This window comes from Natator depressus, chromosome 2 (genome assembly GCF_965152275.1).
Source record: "Natator depressus isolate rNatDep1 chromosome 2, rNatDep2.hap1, whole genome shotgun sequence".
Lineage (NCBI taxonomy): Eukaryota > Metazoa > Chordata > Testudines > Cheloniidae > Natator > Natator depressus.
Genome location: NC_134235.1, coordinates 81,172,273 through 81,193,763, shown reverse-complemented (window position 1 = coordinate 81,193,763; position 21,491 = coordinate 81,172,273). Strand labels below are relative to the sequence as shown.

Sequence of the window (21,491 nt, the reverse complement as noted above, 5' to 3'; positions counted from 1 at the left end):
AGTGTCTTTATTAAGATCATGATTTTTACTGTCTATCAAAGTTATGAATTTAAGCTCCCAGGCTCATCTTTTGAAAGTGTGGGGCAGGTTTCCTCTGAGGATGAGGACTGGGGTCAGCTATAGAGTAATTGTTTTGTGAAAAGTGTTCGTCCACAGTTGATGTGATGTTTTTGTCTTTTACCATTGTCCTGTGTGAGTTCATTTGCGAGTGTAGTGATTGTCTGGTTTCACCTACGTAGTTGTTAGTGGAGCATTTAGTGCACTGGATGAGGTACAACACATGTTGCCATAGGCATGGGTAGGACCCATCGATCTGGAAAGGTTTTATAGATATTTACAGTATATTAAGTGAGGTCCTTGCTGCTAGGAAAGCTCTTTAGTTTGCAGTTCAGTCATAAGAAAAACTCTAATGGCTTCTCAATAAAAGATGTCCATAAACTGTATGTTAATAAAGTTATTCAAAATCCTGTGTTTGCAGTGGTGAATTCATAGGAAGGGAATGTTACAGCTAAAAGCACATACAGCCTTCTCTTATTCTGTGATTTAAGTTAATCAATCATAGTCTGGAACTGTTGTGATCAAATTCATTTCTAAGCATTGTTTGTACTCTGTAGTATGTATCATATGGCCAGATCTAAGGAGTGATTAGCCCCATCAATTCCTATTTAAGTCAACTCCCATTTAAAAAGTTCTAAAAGTTTAAACATTTAAAAAAACATGGGGGCAATATCTGTGGGGCATATTAGTAAGGGGGCTCTAGGAGGGGAGTTGGGGGGTGGGGCTGGCACAGGGAAAATGTGAGGGTCAGATGGTATCTACTCACCACTGTGGCACCTCCTTGTGGCCACAGCTGGGTATTAGCTCTCAACCAGACTTATTTTGTTGCTCATCCAGTCTCTCTCCTGCTGGACTCAAATTGCTTCTTCTTTCCCAGTGGCTGGTAGGGGAACCTAGGCCAACCCTCTACTCCAGATTCCAGCCCAAGAACTGTATGTCTAGTAACCACAGCCTAAGCCATCCCTGACCATGTTGCTGTTTGGCTGGGCTCCTTACTACCTTTCTTCTCTAGCTCTGCCCCCTTCTGGGTAACCATTGGAGCTCCCTGATGCTATTTCACCCTTCCCAGGCTCTTGCCAAAGTCTGGAGTCTGAGGCAGAATCCCAGGGTTTACTCTCCCCGTAGATAAACTCGTCTAGAGGAAGTGACTACAGTATTCCGTCCTGCAACTCCCTTCTTCCTTGCTACTTCCTGGTTTTATACCACCTCAGCCTGCCCCTGCCCAGCTGGGATTTATCAGTTAGATCTTATCAGTCCTGACTCTCCTCCAGGTACAGCCATCACAGGGCTAATTGGTCCTTTTTACTTACTTAGGCCTTGTGTGGTGTAAATACTCTATCACAGTGGGACAGGTCATAGGATTGTAGAGCTGTATGGGAGCATAGAAGGATTACCGCCTGGCTGGTTTTTTAGTGGATTTGCCAGTTGCCAGAAAAATAATTTTATCTGCTGGGGTGGGGGTTTTTTGTTTTGTTTTTTTTACGTGGGTCTAAAGATTTCCAATATCATCTCAGTACACTGGGATATCTAATGTTAAACATTTTTGTGTCCAGCTAAAGATGCTCGCAGTGTTCCCACTTCCACAGTTTAAGTAAGAAAATGATGTTATCAATCTTATCTATATGTGTTCTCTCTCGAAATACTATAAGAGGTTGTTGACGCGGGGTCGGGAGGTGGGGAATGAGGAGTTTTTTCCTTGTGGTTGGGGCTTGAAGTTGGGCAGGCTTGCCTGGTTGGGGGATGGATTGCCGTTTGGGTTTTTTTTGTTGTTGTTTTCAGAGGTGGTAACCCTAGGGCATAGCTGGAGGCAGGCATGAGCAGCACTGTGAGGAATGTGGGATATGTGTGACAGGCAAGAAGTGGCACTTGAGCTGGAAGGATCCAGGATCCTTGGTCTGTATCCACAGCAGGTCATGGGTGCTGGAGCATAAGCAAGCTATAGCTGCTGCTAGGTAGCAATAGGGGTGGTGCCCACTACCTGGCAGCTCTGCAGGCATGGGATTGAGCCTGCTGTGCCTTACACCAGAAAGGGCCATCAGCTCCTTACTTATACCGCTTCAATGTATTGAACTCCACTTAATCATCCAATTTTTTCTTCAGTACAGTAGCAGTACTATATTTCACCTATTCACCACTCTCTCTAAAAGTTAATTTTTAAAAGAAAGTAAAACAATCATGTTTAAATGAACATATATAAACAGTATTGACAATAGAACCATCATTCTATTCCACTGGGCAAGACAAAGGGTCGCATTCCATTGGCTTCAACAGCAGTTAACTTCGTGTGTCTGGGGGCAGAATTAGACCCTAGAGCATCTGTTTTTAGAAAAGTGACAACTGAATGTTTCACCAAGTGAACGCTTTAATTGCCTGACCACTCTTAGATACAGCATTTACAGGGCAGGAAAGAGTCTTTTTATATTGTGCTTAAAAAACAAACAAACAAAGCTAATGCTTTTAAAAATTTCCCTCTTTAATAGATGATGAAACTGGACAAAAAGATATGAGCACTAACAAAGAACTTTCTAGCTTCAGATCTGATATTCTGGCTCTTCGCCAGCAGCTTCAGGAGATTGCAGAGAAAACCACCAAAAACAAGGATACACTGGAGAAGCTACAAGATTCTGGAAACGTATTAGATGACAGGCAGAGCCAAATGAAAGGTGTCTTGGATAGCAACTCTTTCATGATCATCAGTGTCAATAAAACTCTCCAAGCATACACTGGCTATATCAACAATCTCCAACAAGACACAAGTAATATCCAAACAAATTTGCAAAGCCAAATGCATTCTCATAATGTGGTCATCATGAATCTAAACAACTTAAATCTGACACAAGTTCAGCAAAGAAATCTTATCAGTGTTTTGCAGAGGTCTGTGGATGATACAAGTCAGGCTATCCAAAGAATCAAAAATGACTTTCAAAATCTGCAACAGGTTGTCCTTCAAGCACGAAAGGACACTGATTGGCTTAAGGAGAAAGTGCAAAATTTACAGATGTTAGCAGTCAACAACTCAGCCTTGGCCAAAGCTAATAATGATACACTTGAAGACATGAACAGTCAACTTAGCTCATTCAGTGGGCAAATGGAGAACATCACCACAGTTGCACAAGCCAATGAACAAAATCTTAAGGATCTGCAGGAGCATCATAAAGATTATGAGAACAGAACTTCTGCCAAGTTTAACCAGCTAGAAGAGCGCTTTCAGCTCTTTGAGACAGATATAGTCAATATCATTAGCAACATCAGCTATACTGCGCATCACCTGCGGACACTGACTAGCAATCTCAATGAGGTCAGGACAACTTGTACAGACACCTTAAGTAAACACACAGATGACCTGACTTTTATGAACAACACGCTAGCCAATATTCGTTTAGATTCTACATCTCTCAGGATGCAACAGGATGTGATGAGATCAAGATTAGATATTGAAGTTGCAAATTTATCACTAATTATGGAAGAAATGAAGCTGGTAGATTCCAAACATGGTCAGCTCATCAAGAACTTCACAATACTGCAAGGTAAGATGAATTTCAGTCTATACCTCAAGTTGTACCTCTTAGCAACACATGGGTTTTACTTGCTTTAAATAACATCAAAATACTTCAACTTTTTTTTTTATTATGGGTTAAATTTTCTCCTGAACAAAACCTGAATAGCTGAGCTTGCAAGAGAGGTAGTTTGTGAGGGCATGGGGAGAAAGAACACACCCCACGTTGTCCAAGGAGCAGCAGCAAAGCAACTGTGTGACTGCGATAAGATTGCTGTAGTTCTCAGAGCTCCTGCTGCCCTGTTCTGCAAGGTGAAGGTCCAGAGGATTTGCACAATGCAAATCTTCCATTCCTGCACTTCCCACACACCAGGCCTGGCCTGCCCAGTGCTTCCTGTTGGCCTTGTGACCAGGGCTTTGGCTGCTGCATAACCCCTCTGCAACCCCTCTAATGTGCCTGACAGTACCTCTGGTCAAATCTAGCCCTAAGAAAGGAAACATTGACCAGGAGAACACAGATGTTATCAATTACCTACTCTCTTTGGAATGTGCTGTCCTGGACTTTGGCTTCTCCCTGCATTGTTGTCAGAGAAAGGGATCCTTAGTTTAATCTTTAATAAAAAAAAAATTAGTCTTTCATTTTATGAAAGTCCTTTTTCCAATTTATACTGGGACACAGACCTTATCTGTTCCATTATCTAATTCTAAACCTGGGAGATGTAAGTTTGGTTTAAATTTTTCAACCCAATATTCCCTTCCCTCCTTTACCGGCCTGAAATTGGAATGTTGTGAAAGAAAGTTATAGGTTGGTTAAATTTTATTCTGACTGTTGGGTCTGCTTTTGAACTATCGTCTAAAGAAGTGGTTCTCAACCTCTTTACCATTGTGGACTGCATATGCAGCTCTCTCTGTGTTATGTGGGCCACATTGACACAATATATATACTACCTGCATGGCTCAGGATGTCACATGGGCTGCAGCTATGTGCTGATTGGGACGTGCGTTGAGAGCCACTAGTCTAAAGTAATCCATAATAGTTGTGGAGAAGGTGGAAACCTCAAGAAACCAATCCCTGCTAAGGAGGAAATAGCTGAACAATACAAAACTGGATCATTCCCAGAGAGGTCACCCTTAGTGAAAAAGTAAAACTATTTTGTTTTAAGCCAGCTGGGAACAGGCTGGGAAACCTCCTGTTTCTTTTCATCAAAGGATATTTTATTTTCTTCAGAAGTAAATATACACACAAAGTTGTTGAGCTTTTTTTTTTTTTGTCTTCTAAGCCAAGTATTCTTCTGAATGAAGTTAATACTCCATATTGCTGATTTGAACCAGGTTTTAAACCCTGATCACTTGGGCTGCCAATCCTCCAGGATTGTCCTGGAGTTTCCAGGAATTAAATATTAATCTTTATGTGATGAAACCTCCAGGAATACGTCCAACCAAAATTGTCAACTCTACTGGTCACAGAAATAAAACCCTCCCTCGGAATAGATAAAAACACAGTCCGTGGTGCATGTGAGTCCAGAGCACCTTTCTTACCTGGTCTCATTTCACACAGAAGTAGCTGCCTTCATTTTCAGAGACATGTTAGGAGCTTAACCTTGATGGAGATTAAACGGGATAGATTTTGGGGAAAAAAATTAAAAATTTACTGAGATGTGCTTATCCATGAACAGAATCCAAACCTCCTTTAATGATAAAATATGGAAGACCACTCCTTCTCACTGTCTTCTCATCTCCTGCTATGACTGGTGCTCTGTCCTTCTATAAATATCCAGTAGGCAGGTAGCATTCTGTTAGTCTTTCCATTAATCCTCCAGTTGGCTTATTTCTCACTACCCATCCATCCCATGATTCTCAAATAGACCATAGCTCCTTCATTTCTCCCTTTCATCATTCAGCTGGTCTATGGTTCACTCCCAGTCTGCTTCTTGCTTCATAATAAACATGTGGTGCAATAACTCTCAAGCCTCCCTGACATTGTGGGGCATTCTGCTTTTGGGCTCTCTCTTTTTTTGACCTCGTTCCACTATCCCAGCATGTCACTGCTAAATCCCATGCAGGTTCCACACCAAGACAGTGCTGCTGTCACTGACTACATCTTACTATTAGAGTGAAAGGAGAGGCGTGGTTGGAAGCAACAGGGAGAATAGAAGAAAGGGAGAAAGAACATAACAAAGGGGGAGTAGAAGAGGAAAGAGAACAGAAGGAAGAGTGAAAGGATAAGATGGGAAAGAAGATAGATTTGGGGGAAATCATGGTTTGCAGTAAGCCTCATATTTCAGGGACCAGTGATCCACAATGGCTGCTGCTTTGGGAGGCACCTATTAAAAATTGAGAGAGATCTTCACCTTTAAGCCCTGCACAGTTGTGCCCCACCCCCATATCTCACTTCCTTACTCTATCCCCCCACACCCACATACAGACTGCTAACCTCCTCCAAACTGCCCTCCTAAACATCCTTTTTGCCACCTCCTTCCACTGTTGTCTTTACCCCTTCTTTCATGCTGCTCCTTCAAATTAAAAAACCTTTATTCTTGTGTCCCAAACAATCGCTCTTTCTTTTCATTCAAATCCCTTCTTAAGGCTGCCATGAATCCCATTAGTGTCAATCCGCCAAAGACAAAAAACACATAACACAACTTTTAGAAAGCAAATCATAACCGTATCTGTTTGAGAACTGAGGCTCATCTGATCTGGGGTACTATGTGTCTGTTTAACGTAAATTACAAGTCCTGTCTGGCAAGGCCCATGTTTTCTTTACAGCATCAAGTGTCTTGTGGAGGCTCAATAAGAAATAATATATAACTAATGATTGTGAAGAGATTCACCTCCTTTTTCTAAACCAACTGTATTTTTACATTGGCTACTTGAGTAGCTTGGGCTTGCAGTGTATTGAATGTCCAACGTTGTTAATCTCAGGTATATTGAACACTCTTCCTGTTTTTTGTTTCCCTCCTCTGCATGTTTAAATTGTTTCAGGACCTCCAGGTCCAAGGGGACCTAAAGGGGAGAGGGGACCCCAAGGGCCTCTTGGTCCCACTGGTCTAAAAGGGCAAAAAGGAGAAAAAGGTGAGCCAGGGCCACCAGGACCTGCCGGTGAAAAGGGCCCAGTTGGGCCAATCGGGCTACCAGGAGAAAAAGGTGGGAAAGGTTCAAGAGGATCACCTGGCTCCAAAGGTCAGAGAGGTTCTACTGGCAAGACTGGTCTGCCAGGACCTAATGGAGACCCTGGACCACCAGGACCACCTGGCAAAGATGGTCCTCCAGGTCCACCAGGTCCACCTGGATTTCAAGGATTGCAAGGAACTGTTGGAGAGCCCGGGGTACCTGGACCTCGAGGATTGCCTGGTCTGCCTGGCATACCAGGGATGCCTGGGCCGCCTGGGCCACCTGGGCCACCAGGTCCAGGGATGCCTATGGCACTGAAAAGTGAGCCAACATCAATACCTGAGGCGAATGGTAAGCTATCTACTCACCCACCTACTTTTCTACTTATATGCCTTTTTGCCCAAGAAGCCGTTTTTAGTGCACCTGCCACCATGATAGTGGGCGAATGTTAATTTCTATTATCTTTTGCTTAGACACACTCGTTCTCAAAGATTCTTAGCATGGAACTCTAGTTTACCTAGCAAAGCTGTGTCTGCCTGACTTCTGTCAGCTGCTCTGGAGTTTGATTAAAATGCCTCATCTCTAAAGAGATGGCAGCAATGCAATGAGGAATGAGCAGTCCTCTGGGCATGCAGGTTAAGTCAGCTATATTCTGCGTTCTGGTGCAGATTTCTGATATGTGCATATTCACTGACTCAGCCCCTAAGTATTTCAGATGCCGCCATGCTGTAGGAGAGTTTGAAATCCCCAGTTTAACAGCAGGGTTTCCTGTCACAGGTTGTTCTGCTCACTGGAAGAACTTTACAGAAAAATGCTACTACTTTTCATCTGAAAGAGAAATTTTTGAAGATGCAAAAGTTTTCTGTGATGAGAAGTCCTCACATCTGGTTATCATAAACAACAAAGAGGAGCAGGTAAATAACATCACCTGCTGTTCTGAAGGCTTGAGGTATAAGGTTTGAAAGTATTTTGAGTCTGGAAACTAAACAGCAATAGGGAAGCTGAGAACATCATGGATTCATATGGTGAAGTGAAAACTCCGACTTACCCCATTCCAGAACACTGTACTCCCATGTCTGCTCAGCACGTCCTGTGAAAAGGAGCAACATAGGAGTCAATGGGCCTGATCCTGAAATTGCTGAACACCTGCCACTTCCAGTAAATTCAATGGGAGTTGTGGGTGCTCAGCCCCTTTCAGAATCAGGCCCATTGTTAGTGGCCTATTATCTGAAACACATTTTTTCCGTGTTGTAAATAGTTATTTTTAAATTCAATCTTTAAGATAGACAACTTAAGCCTTTATTATGATCTTAAATAAAGTCTATTAAGTCTTTTATAGGCAGAGCAGCAATAATGAATAAAAACCATACCTTACATTATTATGTGGTATAATTGTCTGATAGTCAGACATACCCCTGCCATGCAGGAGTGGTGCAATAAAGTATAACTGCTTATTCTTTTTCTTAGTTAAAAAAAATACGGACGGTGGCCTTCCAACCACCCAGTTTTCGCGGGGAGTTCTTACCCACAGACAAATGGTGCCATTGAGTCTAGTGCCTTTTTGTTCTTACTCACAGACAAATAGTGCCTTTTTGTCAGTTAAGTTTGCAGAATCAGGCCCTAAAATACATCTACAGCTGCATAAACCTTCCATAATCATTTGTACATTAGCAATGGTGATCCCTCATAAAGCAGGAATAGTACAGATTATCTCTGGAGCAAACCATAAGAACCATCTCGGATATTGTTACAAATTAAGGTCCCTCTTTGAGGGAGGGAAGAAAGTTCCAGCCAGTAAGGAACCCTTTCAGGAGAGAGAGCATTCTTCGGTGACAAGAGGAAGTAATAATTACCAAAGTGCCCTTTGATTACTGCAGTCACTACCAGAGGTGCGAGCAGCATCCCCAGAGTGAGAGCAAAGGAGAGTAAGACCCAAAATTAGAAGGAAGAGGTAACCCACAAGGAAGCGAGGTGGTTGAGCATTGGGAATGGGAAGGAGAAGAACACTGTTCTTATTCTATTTTCAAAAAAGCAAAATCTACACAAAGCAAGTAATTGTATGGTCTGAGAAACAGAAAAATGCAATCACAGAATTCTTTCACTCACAGCAATGGATAAAAAGGCAGATTGCTGGGAAAGGCAACTTCTGGATTGGGCTCACAGATTCAGAGCAAGAGAATGAGTGGAGATGGCTGGATGGAACCTTACCAGAGTACACGTATGTGTTGAAAAGAACCATGTTGTTTATTTTCTGCAGAGTGCTACTGTTCTTGCTGCCACTTTACTAGAGATCTGCAATATCTAGAGATGAGTTACTGGATGTCAGTGAAGCAATACTTTATCTGGAAGTGTTGCTGAATATTGTTTTTCCTACCCCCCTCTTTTCTCCATGCACAAGGCTTTATCTCCTTGCCAAAAGGAAAATGGAAAATGGAATATTAAATGAAAGAATCACACAACCGTACAGCCTGATACTGCTTGCCAGTGTTTTTACAAAGTGGGGGTGGAGAGCCCAGACAGCTTTTTGGTCTGTGTTTAAATTTTCCTTGTTTACATTACAACTGGCCATAAATAGAGAGCTCATTCTGACTAAAAAAATGAAAGGACTAACTATTAAATAAAACCCGAACACAAGGTATTAAACAGAAGGAGAAGGTATAAAGCAAGGATGTCCAAACTTTGGCAAGCTGAGTGCTGCATTAGCAGGTAGCCAGGCATCCAAAGGATGCACCAAATTGGTATTAAATGGAGCAGGTTGCAGCCACCCTAGTTTTTAATACAGTGGAGTGGACCACAGAGATTGTAAATCTCAGCATGCAGCACCCCAGAAAAACAGGCTAAATCATTTGTATTTGTTATAAATGATTTGCAGGTGTCTAATTTGTGGCCACTTTCATGAGGAACATGGAAAACAGATCTGGTTTTGGTAAATCCTATACCATTATACCTCTCTCAACTTCAGATTGCTACAGCAAACCTAAGGCCTGTGTCACTGAAGATTTCTCTTGTGCTGTGCTTTAAAGGTGTCCTCTAGTGACCTCAGAACTGTCTGTTACTGAATGTGATTCATTATTTCTGGAAGTCTGTGTTTCTTCCCAGATGCTTGGTCAGACCCTCTGTATCAGGCAGGCATGTTATTTAGCTGCTTATGGCACCATTTCAGCCAGCAACCATAAGCTTCTGTTCAACAACCTGTTTCTTTAAGAAAACCGAGCTTTTGTTTTGAGACTGGAAGCATATCTCATTTATTAAATGAAAACAGAATCGAGAGTTTTGCTCCACCAAGCAAAGGTACTAAGTACTGGGTCAAGTTTCACTATCAAGGTTACTGGCCTCCAAATAAAGCCAACTTTTTAAAAAATTCCTTCTGAGTCTGAAAATTAATTTTTCATCCAAAATGAGGTCTGAAAGATAGACAAATCCCTGCTTTGCAGCTGGAGAGGCCCATCACAATCAAGACAGGATCTCAGTTTCTTTGCAATAATAGGTACATAGTTTGCCACCTTTCTCCTCTATGTCCCTTTTGAGTTCTTTTTAGCAGGCAAGGTATTGAAATACACAAGAATCCATTAGGCAGAATCTTGGATGTTTCTGTATCATCCACTGGTAAGAATGAAGTAGACGGATACAGTGGAGGAATGGTGTCATGTGCATACGGCATGTACTCTCATCACACTTGCATGTACATCCACAAACCAAAATAGAGCTCATTGGTCTAATTTTAAGCTTTAAGCCTTGACAGACAAAGGCTGAGTAGATTCCTGTCTCTGTTTTCCATTTTCAGGAAGAGTCATGTAATGTTTTTTGAAGAGTGTATTTCCAGTTCAGAGCAGATCTCATGATACTTTTTGCTAATCTCTTTTGTTGTGCATGGAAAACTATCATGTGATGCCACTTAACATCTACTTCTTATTTTGTTGAAAGAAACTGGAAAAGTGGGCAGCCTGATAACTGGAGTACTGGACAAGGGCCAGGGGAAGATTGTGCTGGATTAATCTCTGCTGGGCTCTGGAATGACTTTCAATGTGAAGATGTTAACAGTTTTATTTGTGAAAAAGACATGGACAAAGGTAAGCTAAGTGTTCAATTAAAAGAGTTTCATAATAGCCACAAAGAGCCATGATTTACTCCTGCGGGAATTCTGCGCCACTGCGCATGTGCAGAATTCATGTCTCCCACAGATTTCTTTGCTTCCTCTCAAAAAAATGACTTTCTGATGGGGAAGCAAAGGAAAGCCACAAGAGCAGTCATGTGACCCTCCCCAGCAGTATATTTTGGATGCCTAGGCAGAGAGGTAAATCACTATGGGGCAGAGGGCGGGACTGGTGGCTCATACCCTGTGCTGGGCTCAGCTGCTAGTCCCAGGGAAGACAGGACTTCCTCTTCCCTGCATGGCATCCGGGGATGGGTCAGACCCACCCCAAGATTTCTCCCCAGGGTGCAGGAAGCTCTGCAAACTCCCCAGCCCATCCCTTCTTAGCTGCAGGGGGAGGGATCAATGCACGGGGAGCTGCTCCCCCATCTGCCCAACCCCCATGCATCCAGACCCCCTCATGCCCAGACCCTCCCGCCAAGCCTCACCCCCCCACCCCCAACAGACATGCACAACCAGCTGCACCTGGATCCCCACCCCACTGAGCCCCACAACTCCAGCATCTGGATTGCGTACTGAACCCCTCACACCCAGACCCCCCGCCAAGCTCTATCCACCATGCATGCACCCAGACCCTGCCCTGCTGAGCCCCAACTACCTTCACCTGGACCCCCCTGCAGAGTCCCATTACCATTGCACCCAGAACCCCCCAACAAGCCCTACATGTATCTAGATCACCTTCCACGCCCAGATTGCCCCACACAGAACCCTCTCAATCCACACCTGGATCCCCTCACACTTGGATCCTGCCAGGCTGAGCCTGCCTGCCTACACCTAGTGCACCTGGCATGGAGGGGCAGAGCCCTGGGGTGTTTCTGGGCCAGGCTCGGTCCTTGTGCTGTGTCAGGGTTGGGTGCAGGCTCACTGCTGAGCCATGTCCCACGGGGGAGCTGCAGAGTGATCTCCTACCTCTGTGCAGCCAGTGGCTTGTGCTCCCCAGTGACATGCTGGAGCCTCCACATTTATTTGACAAATAAAATTTGCAGAATTTTGCAGAATTTTTATATTTTTGGTGCAGAATGCCCTTAGGAGTAATGATTACACCATGGGGGAGAGGAGAGCCATACCAATTATGTATGGGCAGATGCTGTGTAGCTGCTTTACGGGGAGGACAGACTTCTCACAAATGTAAACTCTGTTGCCTGTAACAGCTCTACACTGATCTAGCCCCAAGAAGCATGAGGAGTCCCTGCTGACGGGAAGGGTTTGGCAACTGCTGGGCCTCTCTCCTTAAACTCCCACCCACCCACCCACTCTGACTGCTGGAGGGGAGTGTGGACCCTGTCCACGTTCTCTAGCTGACAGCTCTGTGGCAGCTGGACGGGGTGGAATCACAGACTGCCTGTTTTACTGAGCAGACACATAGGTACTAGAGTCTCCTTCTAGATCTAGTGATGCACTTAAAATAGGACCCTGTTGCACCACAGAGCTGCTTAGGGCTCTGCTCCATGATCATTGCTAGAGCTCAGATCTGGCTCATAATATTTTTGTTCTGATGATTACCTTGTTTAAAGAAACTATTTTACAGTGTGCCAGAAACATTAATTGTTTAAAAGCTTTTTTCAGAATTTTTTGTGTGTGTCATATGAATGTTTGGCTGCTATGATTGCCAATACATAGGTAGAATTTCATGGGATGTGGTAGAAACTCCCAGCTGGATTCAAACTTTCAGATACTGGCTTTTAGGTAGCGTCCACATCTGTTTGTGTAGATTGAGGAATTGCTTGTGCATAGAGTTCTCTTTTCTTCCTAGATAAATACGTATTATATTAGCAGAACTTTAGGTTTTGAAAAGATTAGTTGTAGGAGGTGTACAATATCTGATTATGGGTCATATTTTAAAAAGTTATGTTTCTTGAAAACCTAGACTCATATGATAGAATTTTCCAAGATTCCTTGAATTCAATAAACCTCCTTGCTGATAATTTGTTTTACCTTTACAAGCCTTTCACCTATGTTCCTTCTTTCTTTCTTTCTTTCTCTCACTGTAGCCTAGGCACCTGGATTGTAATAGGCTGTGAATTTAGAGACACAAATACAAATTACTAAAAAATCCTATGGGACTTCATCATCTCCTAACAAAATTGAAAAGGAAGCACTGAAAACTGGTTTAATGCAAAAAAAGAATTCAGCTGCAACTCGTCTTTGCCATCTTGTGATTATTCAAGGATTCTGGACCCATAGCACAATGCATTTATTGGAAATGCAATTGGACTGAATCAGTTACATATTTTTGTCAACCAGTGACCATACAAGTGTACAAGTTTTGTCTTCAAAAACATGAAATTAGCAGTCTGAGTAAGACTCTTGGTCATTGAGCTATAGGAAATACGTATAAAGCTACAGTGTAAACAGTACATTTCATTTGCTAAAATCCCAAATATAGGAAAATTACACAGATACACACATATAGTATATAGATTTTATATAAATATATATATAGTCAAGTTCTCATCGATAATATGGAATATACTTTTAAGAGCTTTTAAAACTTTGTATTTTTGTACAAAATATTTGCTTTTTACATTTGTTCTTTTTTTATTGTCTTTTTTTTTTTTTTAAACAAATATAGTACACGGGCCAAAGAAAACAGTAAAGGTACTACTAATAATTCAGGCTGTTGTCAGACTTAGCTCTGCTAAGCTATCAAAAAATATTTTCCAGTTTAAAAAAAATGTTTTTTCCCAGATGAATCACTCTGGTTAAATAACTTTGAAGCTGATTTTAGACAGTATTTTTATGCAAGTCTACTCTGTGTGAGTAACAGCTAAGTAGATCAGGGACTAGGTATTCATGATAGCCGTAATCACAGCCAGTGAACCATCAGTGCACTGCTGTACTATATGGGTCATGTTAACACAAGACACTAATGTCTGCCTTACTTCACTCCCTTCCTCCCTCCCTGTCTACAGAAAAATATCACAGAATTAAGTCACTAGCTTTTTTAAATGTTTTAATTATTCCTCTATTAAAAAGCGTTTTTTAGGAGCTCTGCCATAACAGGTGCTGCTTACTACTGAAAGTCAAACTAAGAAGACATTAAAAGACATTTATAAAACAGAAACAAAAAATGTAAGCATACTGAAATGTGGTGGGGTTTTTTAAACTGGATTTCAAAATGTGGTAATAAAACATTGTGTATTCTAAAAGGTCAAGTCAACCTGCATTTCTCTAAAATGTTTTAATGTAAATTAATCTTATGACTTCCTTGGCCCAATCCTCCGCTGCCAAAAAAAACTAGCAAAATTAAGTATGCTACCACCAGAATTTAGTATGGTTAATGGATGATATCACTGTCCAACCCACTTCCTCCATATCCCTAAAGAGCTGTTGCCTAGACAGCAGCAGCACTGCCTATCTTAAACCGACAAAAAATAAACAAACAGTTAAAGTTTATTAGCAGAATCCATGTGATTTGGTTTCTATTTTGTGTATTCTCTGTGAGGCCACATGCTACACCATCGTGTATGTCCTTTTGGACCCTTTTGGAATAGAGTTGTTTTTTTACTGCCTTGTGACCTCCAGTTTACCTTGGCTGAGTATGCATAAGCCTGCTGAAATACTCCAGCTCTGCTGGAAGGAGACAAGATTTTGTACTTCATATTTTCTGGCATTGCTTATAAGTGTAACCAATTAAAAATCCTTGCCTTACTGGCTCTAGAGCTCCCAGGGCCTAAATTCCATATTCTCTCAAAAGTTCATCCTCTTCTTTCTTAATGTCAATTATAATTTATTCCAAGAAACTACCTGGAAAGTGAAATGCAGAAATCCATAGAGAACATAATGGGTATGAAAAATGAACATAACAGCACAAACCACAAACACAGTTAATAATTTCAGAGGCAGTGTTTTTCCTAGAACAAGTTAGATTACCAGAGGAATTTTCTTTTTGTCATATATTGAATAACAATCAGATGATCTATGAATATTATAGGGTACCTATATATACAAACGTGTATAAATATATAGTAGTGCTGTGTTTAAATATATATTTATACAATAGCTATGCGGATAACATTAACACAGTATCTTTTTCATATCTCCATCATACTGGCTGGAACAGGTAGACTTCATTCTGACCTCACATCAGTATAACTCTACTGATTTAAGTGGAGTTGCTCCTGCTTTCCACTGCTGTGACTGAGACACAAATTGGGCTCATAGCTGTACAAGTCCAAGGCAGAGCTGTGAATAGAATCCAAATTGCTTAGCACTGGGCTGGGAGACTTTGCTGCAAGACCATCTTTCATCTCCTGTGGTATTGGCATTTTGATGGTATTTTGAAAAGATGGATTTTTCCCCATGGCACGTGTGTTACAATGCTCTTCAAATGAAAATACATTTCAGTAAGTGATCCTCCGAAGACCAGTTTTCTTCCATTCAGGGAGGTTTCTCATTCACAGACTACCAGTCGCTTAGAATAGTGAGGTGAGCCAGTTTAAGGCTGTAAAATGTTGTTGAATAATAACTATTGTATGAAGAATTTAGATGGAGATTACCTTCAGTGGTGTTCCTCACTACCCACTCCTGAGTCAGAAACACAACAGGCCTAATTCTCAGTTACCCTGGCCCACATCCTCAAACATATTTAGCACCTAACTTGCATTGATTTCAAAGGGAATTAGGTACCTAAATACCTTTGAGGATCTGGGTCTCTGTGCCTATGCTTGAAGCAGAGATGGATTCAGTGGGTGACTTTAAGTAGATGCCCTTTGCATGCACAACTTAGACAACCATCTTTGAAAACTTGGCCTGCAGAGTGCAGGCGAGCTAAGACAGATTCATCAAGCAAATGCCCATTTGTCCATCTTAGCCAGCATTCATATAAGAGAGAAAGGGAAATGTGAAGTGGAATAAGAAGACTGAAATCTCAAAAGGAGTGCGGAAGTTGCCAGTACTGGTCAGAAAACTGTCATGATGGGGAGGGCAATTGGCAAGGGTGCAGACTGGATGCCATGAGAGGCCAAGAGATAGCCATGGAAGTCAGAGTTGCCATGTGGGGTCTGGTAAATATTCATGTAAATCTATCTTCTGTATGGCTTGAATGACAGCACAAGTTGTGCAAAAGTTACTTTTGTGTGAGAAAATTATTTTGTCCACTTACAGCAATGTCTGGGTAAGCTACATCCAGCTAAAACGGAACTGGCTGTATTCTCTTGGCATACTGAATGTGTATTTCCATTGGATTTTTTTTTAATTTAACATAAAAACTAAATGTTATTTCACTGATAGTATAACTACCCTTTAATAATTAAGTAGCTGGCATTGTAGATGTTATGGGGGAAAAAGTTGTGCCTTACAACATCATCCAATGCTAGATCTTTTAAAAACTCTCTTTTGCTGATATCACTGATTCATTATGAATCATTTTCAGCTTATTAGAACTTTTCACATCCCATAAATTTTCCATAAATATCATCTGAAATTGTTCCAATGAACGAAGCACTAAGTGGGAGACACTAAAGTAAGTATTGTGCTTTCTGTGCATACATATATAGCAAAGTTGGCGGTTGTGCATATAGGTACATACAGATTGTCAAAAGCTTTGCATATGTATTAAAAGCCAACTTAAACAAAAGAATAGTGTTTCCAAACAAAAATTCTCCTCTCACACCACTGTACAGTTACTCCTGATTTACACTGCTGTAAGGTAGATCATAATCAGGATTATGGTATCTCTAAACACAATTATCTGTTTTATCTAGTGACTTGCATTTTTAATTCTCTGTTCCTTCAGTATCTAGCTAATAGATATGTGTCATTTAAAAGGTTAAGAGAAAAAACATATAACTCATCTTCATAAAGCCTTGAAGAAGGGAACTCAGAACTGGGAAAAGGGATCCAGGGTAAAATCTCTGTTGACTTTAATGGTGCAGGACCAGAACCCAAGTTAGCTATAGTTCAGTCTAGTTTCACTCTACTGTTTAAACAGATATGCTGGTTCCAACGTCGTTATTTTCCTAGATATCAAATGGCTCAGCTATTCTAATTTTTCTTTTCACTAGATACCTCTTTTGGTTTTAACAAGTGGTAAGAATTAGTCATTGATTTTATTAATGGAAATAGGATAAGCTGACGGGAGCATGGTGCCAAGCAAAGGAATCTGTTTAGCTAGAATGGAGGCAAAGCCATCTGGGAGATCCAGTTTGTTAACAATATATGATTAAACAAAAATGTTCAGCCCTATTAAAGCACCCTAGTTGAAAATCACAAAGGTCTCAGCCAGAGTCAGAATGTAAAATACAAAAGAAATGGAATTTCTCCATCCTTAGTCCATAAATTTCCTTCTCTTTTTCTTTCTCCTCTTTGTTTATATTCCCACTTGGAGGAGAAGTTGTTACTCTTCCCCCATTAACATCAGAATATGGATTTGGAAACTGATCTTCCCCCCTTTCTGATTTCCTGGCTGAGCCTTTTGGTGATGGTAATACTGATATCACTTACTCTGTCTAGTACTTGACACTTTCAAAGTAATGTACATACATTAATTAAAAGAAAGTCACAGCCAGCTGACAGTAAAGGCCCAGCTGGAACATCATTACCAGAAGAATATGTGAAGAGAATTGGAATTGACTAAGTCTTGGTCTAACTTTCTAGAGAACAGTTCCTCGTTTACTGTGTCTCATTGTATAAGGCTGTCTGCAGCAGACATAGGGACTTCCTAGGAACTTCCAGTCCACCTGTCAATTCATTGCCTCACTTAAGTTCCCCCTCACTTGTTTGATGGCATCTAAAACAAAGACACCCTATTTTGGAAAAAATAAATTCTAATTTGTTTTCTTTTTCTAGGAACCAATATTTTTCTGTCTCAATGATGAAGATAAAAGTTTTGTTTGTTTTTCAAAATAAACTATGGTCAATGCTCCAAAATTTGTGTGAGAATTTTCTTTATTCTAATACCAATAAAAGCCACAGTACTAGTCAAGTAATATGAATATAGGACTGGAAGGGACTGCCTGGGTCATTGAGTCCAGTCTTCACAGGCAAACCTGTCATATAATCCTGCTCATAAATTTAATCAGGTTCCATATTAAAACTAGTTAGGTTATTTGCACCCAGTACTGCTATTTGAAAGCTGTTCCAGAAATATAATGCACAGTTTGCTCTTATTAGATGACAATGCTTTGCATATGTTTAGGGTTTTCTTATCCAAAGATCTCAGGGTCTATGCATGCTTTCCTAAAGTGGGTAAATATTCTAATCCCCATTTTTCAGCTGGAGTAACTGAGGCAAAGAGAGGTTAAATTCTATTAATTCTGAGTGTCTCCATTTTGGGTACCCATTTTGTGACAGCGAGGGCCTGATTTTTAGAGGCCCATAGTTCTGTTGAAATCAATTCTCTGTTAGATCAGAAAAACAGATTTAAATAATTTTTAGGTGTGATCCACACCAAGCTGTTTGCTCCCCTATTTTCCTCCTAGGGCTAACTTAAGTAATGCCACTGCTACTGCTGCTTTCATGTATCGCTCTGCAGAGCAGAACTCCCAGCTGGTGCTGCAGAGCAGGATGAGCCCAGCAGAAAGGCACAACCAGTGAACTATGTGCAGTGTCTATGAAAGGGTTAATGAGCGACACTGCATCTCCAAAACCGCTATTAATCCTGTGTTATGTCATGTAATGCAGTGGTCAGTTAGGTTTCATTCATCTTGAGACACAACCAAGGAATGATGTGAGCAAACAAACTCTCCTAAGAACAATGCCCCAGGCCTGTATCAACAGATGTGGAAAATTTGACAAGACCAGCTGGAAGGGAGACAGAGGCAGAGAAAAAGGGAGGAGTCAGGAGTACACATGGGGGGAATTCAGGGGTGCCTCCCCACCCTTCCCATGGGCTCTCTAACTCCCATTAGCCAGCCAGAGGGAGAGGGGAGCTGATTGGCTCCTTACTCCCCTGCCCATGCCCTACTAATTTGAACCCTGAGATGTATGGATCCTCTGGTTCCAATGTAGCTCTCTAGATTTTTTTTTTTAAAGCAGCTGACATAGGGTTTATTAAATGTTTAATGAATGACACTGTGGGCCTGAGTCTGATCTCACTTATACTGATTCTCATCAGTGTGAATTCAGAATCAGCGTCTGGATCTTCAAAAGAACTGTGAGATCATCACGTGACCTGTAGTGGTTAATTTTCTGATTCCATCAGCCTGAACTATCCTAGTTGATTAAACAAAGGCTTTTGGCTGGAGACTCAGGCAGCTGGGAAAGTTCCAGGTACTTAGGACTGCTTCCAAACAGTCAGGACTTCAAGTCAAACTACAGCCATAGGTGCTATGTTGGGTGTTAAAAGTTTGAATGTACAATTGAAAAGAAGGATGTTTCTGCATCCCTGACATTTGGCCTTCCAGGCAGACTGCAAAGAAAATATTTATTTAGTTCTGCAGCCTCACTTTGACAACAGTCACTTAAAAGAGGAGATATATTTTGTTTACTGATAGTAAAAGAAGTGTAATGTATGTCTGTTTTCTGCAAGTGCCAGCGTAAAAACCTGGCAGTGGAAGTGGCAACTGAGAGAAAAAGGTCTCAAGCTTTGAAGCTTCTTACTATAATAGTTAAAACAGGCAAAATGTTCCTGACCTGACTCCTGACAGCACCACACCCTGCTAACATAATTGATGCAAGTCAGCAGTTTTCAAACTGTGGGTCAGGACCCCAAAGTGGGTCACAAACCCATTTCAATGGGGTTGCCAGGGCTGGCTTAGACTTGCTGGTGCCCCGGGGCCAAAACCAAAGCCCCACCACCTGGGACCAAAGCCTGAGGGCTTCAGTTGTGGGCGGTGGGGCTCAGGTTATAGGCCCCCTGCCTGGGGCTAAAGCTCTTGAGCTTCAGCTTTGGCCCCCCACCTAACCAAGGCTTCGGTGTCCCCTCCTGGGGTCGTGTATTAATTTTTATTGTCAGAAGGCGGTCCCGGTGCAATGAAGTTTGAGAACCCCGATGTACATTTTAGTAATAAATAGCTAAAGCTTTATTGATATTAGCATAGAACTTTATTGTGGCCTGAGCTCTCAACAGCAGATTTCCCACTCTCAAACATGGGAGGACATTAGCAATCTCACTAGGCATGTAGTGTCCCTCAAATGTTTTTAAAGTTGTTTTTGTTTTTTCCTAAGAAGATGAGAAGGAGAAAGGAAAAAGGGCAAAGATGAGGGGATAGGGGAGGAAAGGACATAGGAAAGAGCAAGGAGAGGACTGGAAAAAGAATTGGGAGAAATCGAGAAAGTGGTAGAGAATTACTGCAGAGGGAGAATTGCCCTGAAGTTCTCATGATGGTCCCTTCCAAACTGGGTAAAATTTGTTGTCCAAAACTTTTTTTTGCCAAAAAATGGAAATTCAGGTCAACCAAAACATTTCACCAATTCATGGCAAATGTTCCAAATGGTTTCAGTTGCGGGGGCGGGGACCCTGAAAAGCTTCATTTTGACATTTTTGAAACACAACTTTGATTTTTTTTATTTTTTTTTTTAGGCAAAATGACTTTGTTTCAAAATTTATTTAAATTTTATTTTCAAAAAGTTAGAAATATAAAGAAGCTTGAAAATTAAACAATGTTTTGTTTCTGGTAGAACAAAACACTTCACTCAACCTAAAGAGAAATTTTTTCCTGACTTTTTGGATCACCAAAACATTTGAAAAAGTTTGTTTTGGGTTGATCTGAAAAAAAATTATTTTTTTTTAAATGGGTAGCAAATGGAAAAAATAGGTTATTCTCACAGCTCTAATAGGATCACCCACTGAGTAGCTCCCTTCTCAGAGACAGCACAGTGAGGCATTCTCATGGGTGTTTATGATGATGATGATGCTCATTCTCATCAAAAGTGAAAGGAATAGAACCTCAGCACTTGAAAGCAGTCGTTAGTTGGTGCCCTGAAGCCATAAACGACTTTCTCAGAAAAAGCAGAAATTCCTGGTGGTTCTAACTCTGGTTGAGTTTTTTTGGTTTTTTGGTTTGGTTTTTTTGGTTAAGTTATTGTATGCACATCCTTTTCCTCCTGCACAAGTTCTGAAATATCTGTCCCAGTTTTTCAGTTGTGTTAAATATGCCTCTTACTAAACTAGAGTTCTGAAGACAGGTTGCAGAAAAAGGAAATAGCAGGCCCCCCCCATATGGCGTTAAAAACCTGTGTACAGTTGGTCACTTGTATAATGAGAAAAAAGTGTCACCTTTTTAGGAATCTTGAAGTCCACTAAGAACATCCAGGAAGATGCAAAAGAAGAATTCTTTAAACAAAACCAGAGCTACTTTTGGTTATGAAAGAGTTCAGCTCCAGAGCCTAGTTTGTCCAATCCACTAGTGGGTCTTTTTGGATAAGTTAGGGCAGAGAGGTGGCCTCAGTTTCATTCAAAATCGAGCTGTAAGGCTAACTTAGCCGACATGAGCAAGACCAAGACAAGACAAGCCTGAACAAGTAACTGCTGAAACAAGGGAGGCAGAAACTAACTCAGGTATTGTGGGTATGTTTATAGTAAACAAAATAGGCAGGAACATCTTGAACTGATACATTTGCCTGCAAAGTGATTGGCCCTTACATGCAAGAAGTATAGATATTAGTAGCTAGGAAAGATGTATACAAACTGCATAATGTGTGATGTGAATTGAAACTGTGGTATCAGCCTGGACCTGGCCAGCATGAGCAAGGAGCTGTTACATGCCTACATGAGTGATGATTTGACGTTGA

At 41.3% G+C, this 21,491-nt stretch overlaps 1 protein-coding gene across 1 annotated transcript in view; it reads left to right on the top strand.

The window, feature by feature from the left end:
• Nucleotides 1-17,670, top strand: part of COLEC12 (collectin subfamily member 12) — a 141,897-nt gene extending 124,227 nt beyond the window's left edge. The window contains exons 5-10 of the mRNA XM_074944525.1: nucleotides 2,538-3,584; nucleotides 6,536-7,015; nucleotides 7,442-7,578; nucleotides 8,773-8,882; nucleotides 10,589-10,734; nucleotides 12,809-17,670. Coding sequence (XP_074800626.1) covers nucleotides 2,538-3,584; nucleotides 6,536-7,015; nucleotides 7,442-7,578; nucleotides 8,773-8,882; nucleotides 10,589-10,734; nucleotides 12,809-12,813 — 1,925 coding nt within the window. The 3' untranslated portion in view covers nucleotides 12,814-17,670. The remainder of the gene's footprint in view (nucleotides 1-2,537; nucleotides 3,585-6,535; nucleotides 7,016-7,441; nucleotides 7,579-8,772; nucleotides 8,883-10,588; nucleotides 10,735-12,808) is intronic.
• Nucleotides 17,671-21,491: the final 3,821 nt, after the last annotated feature.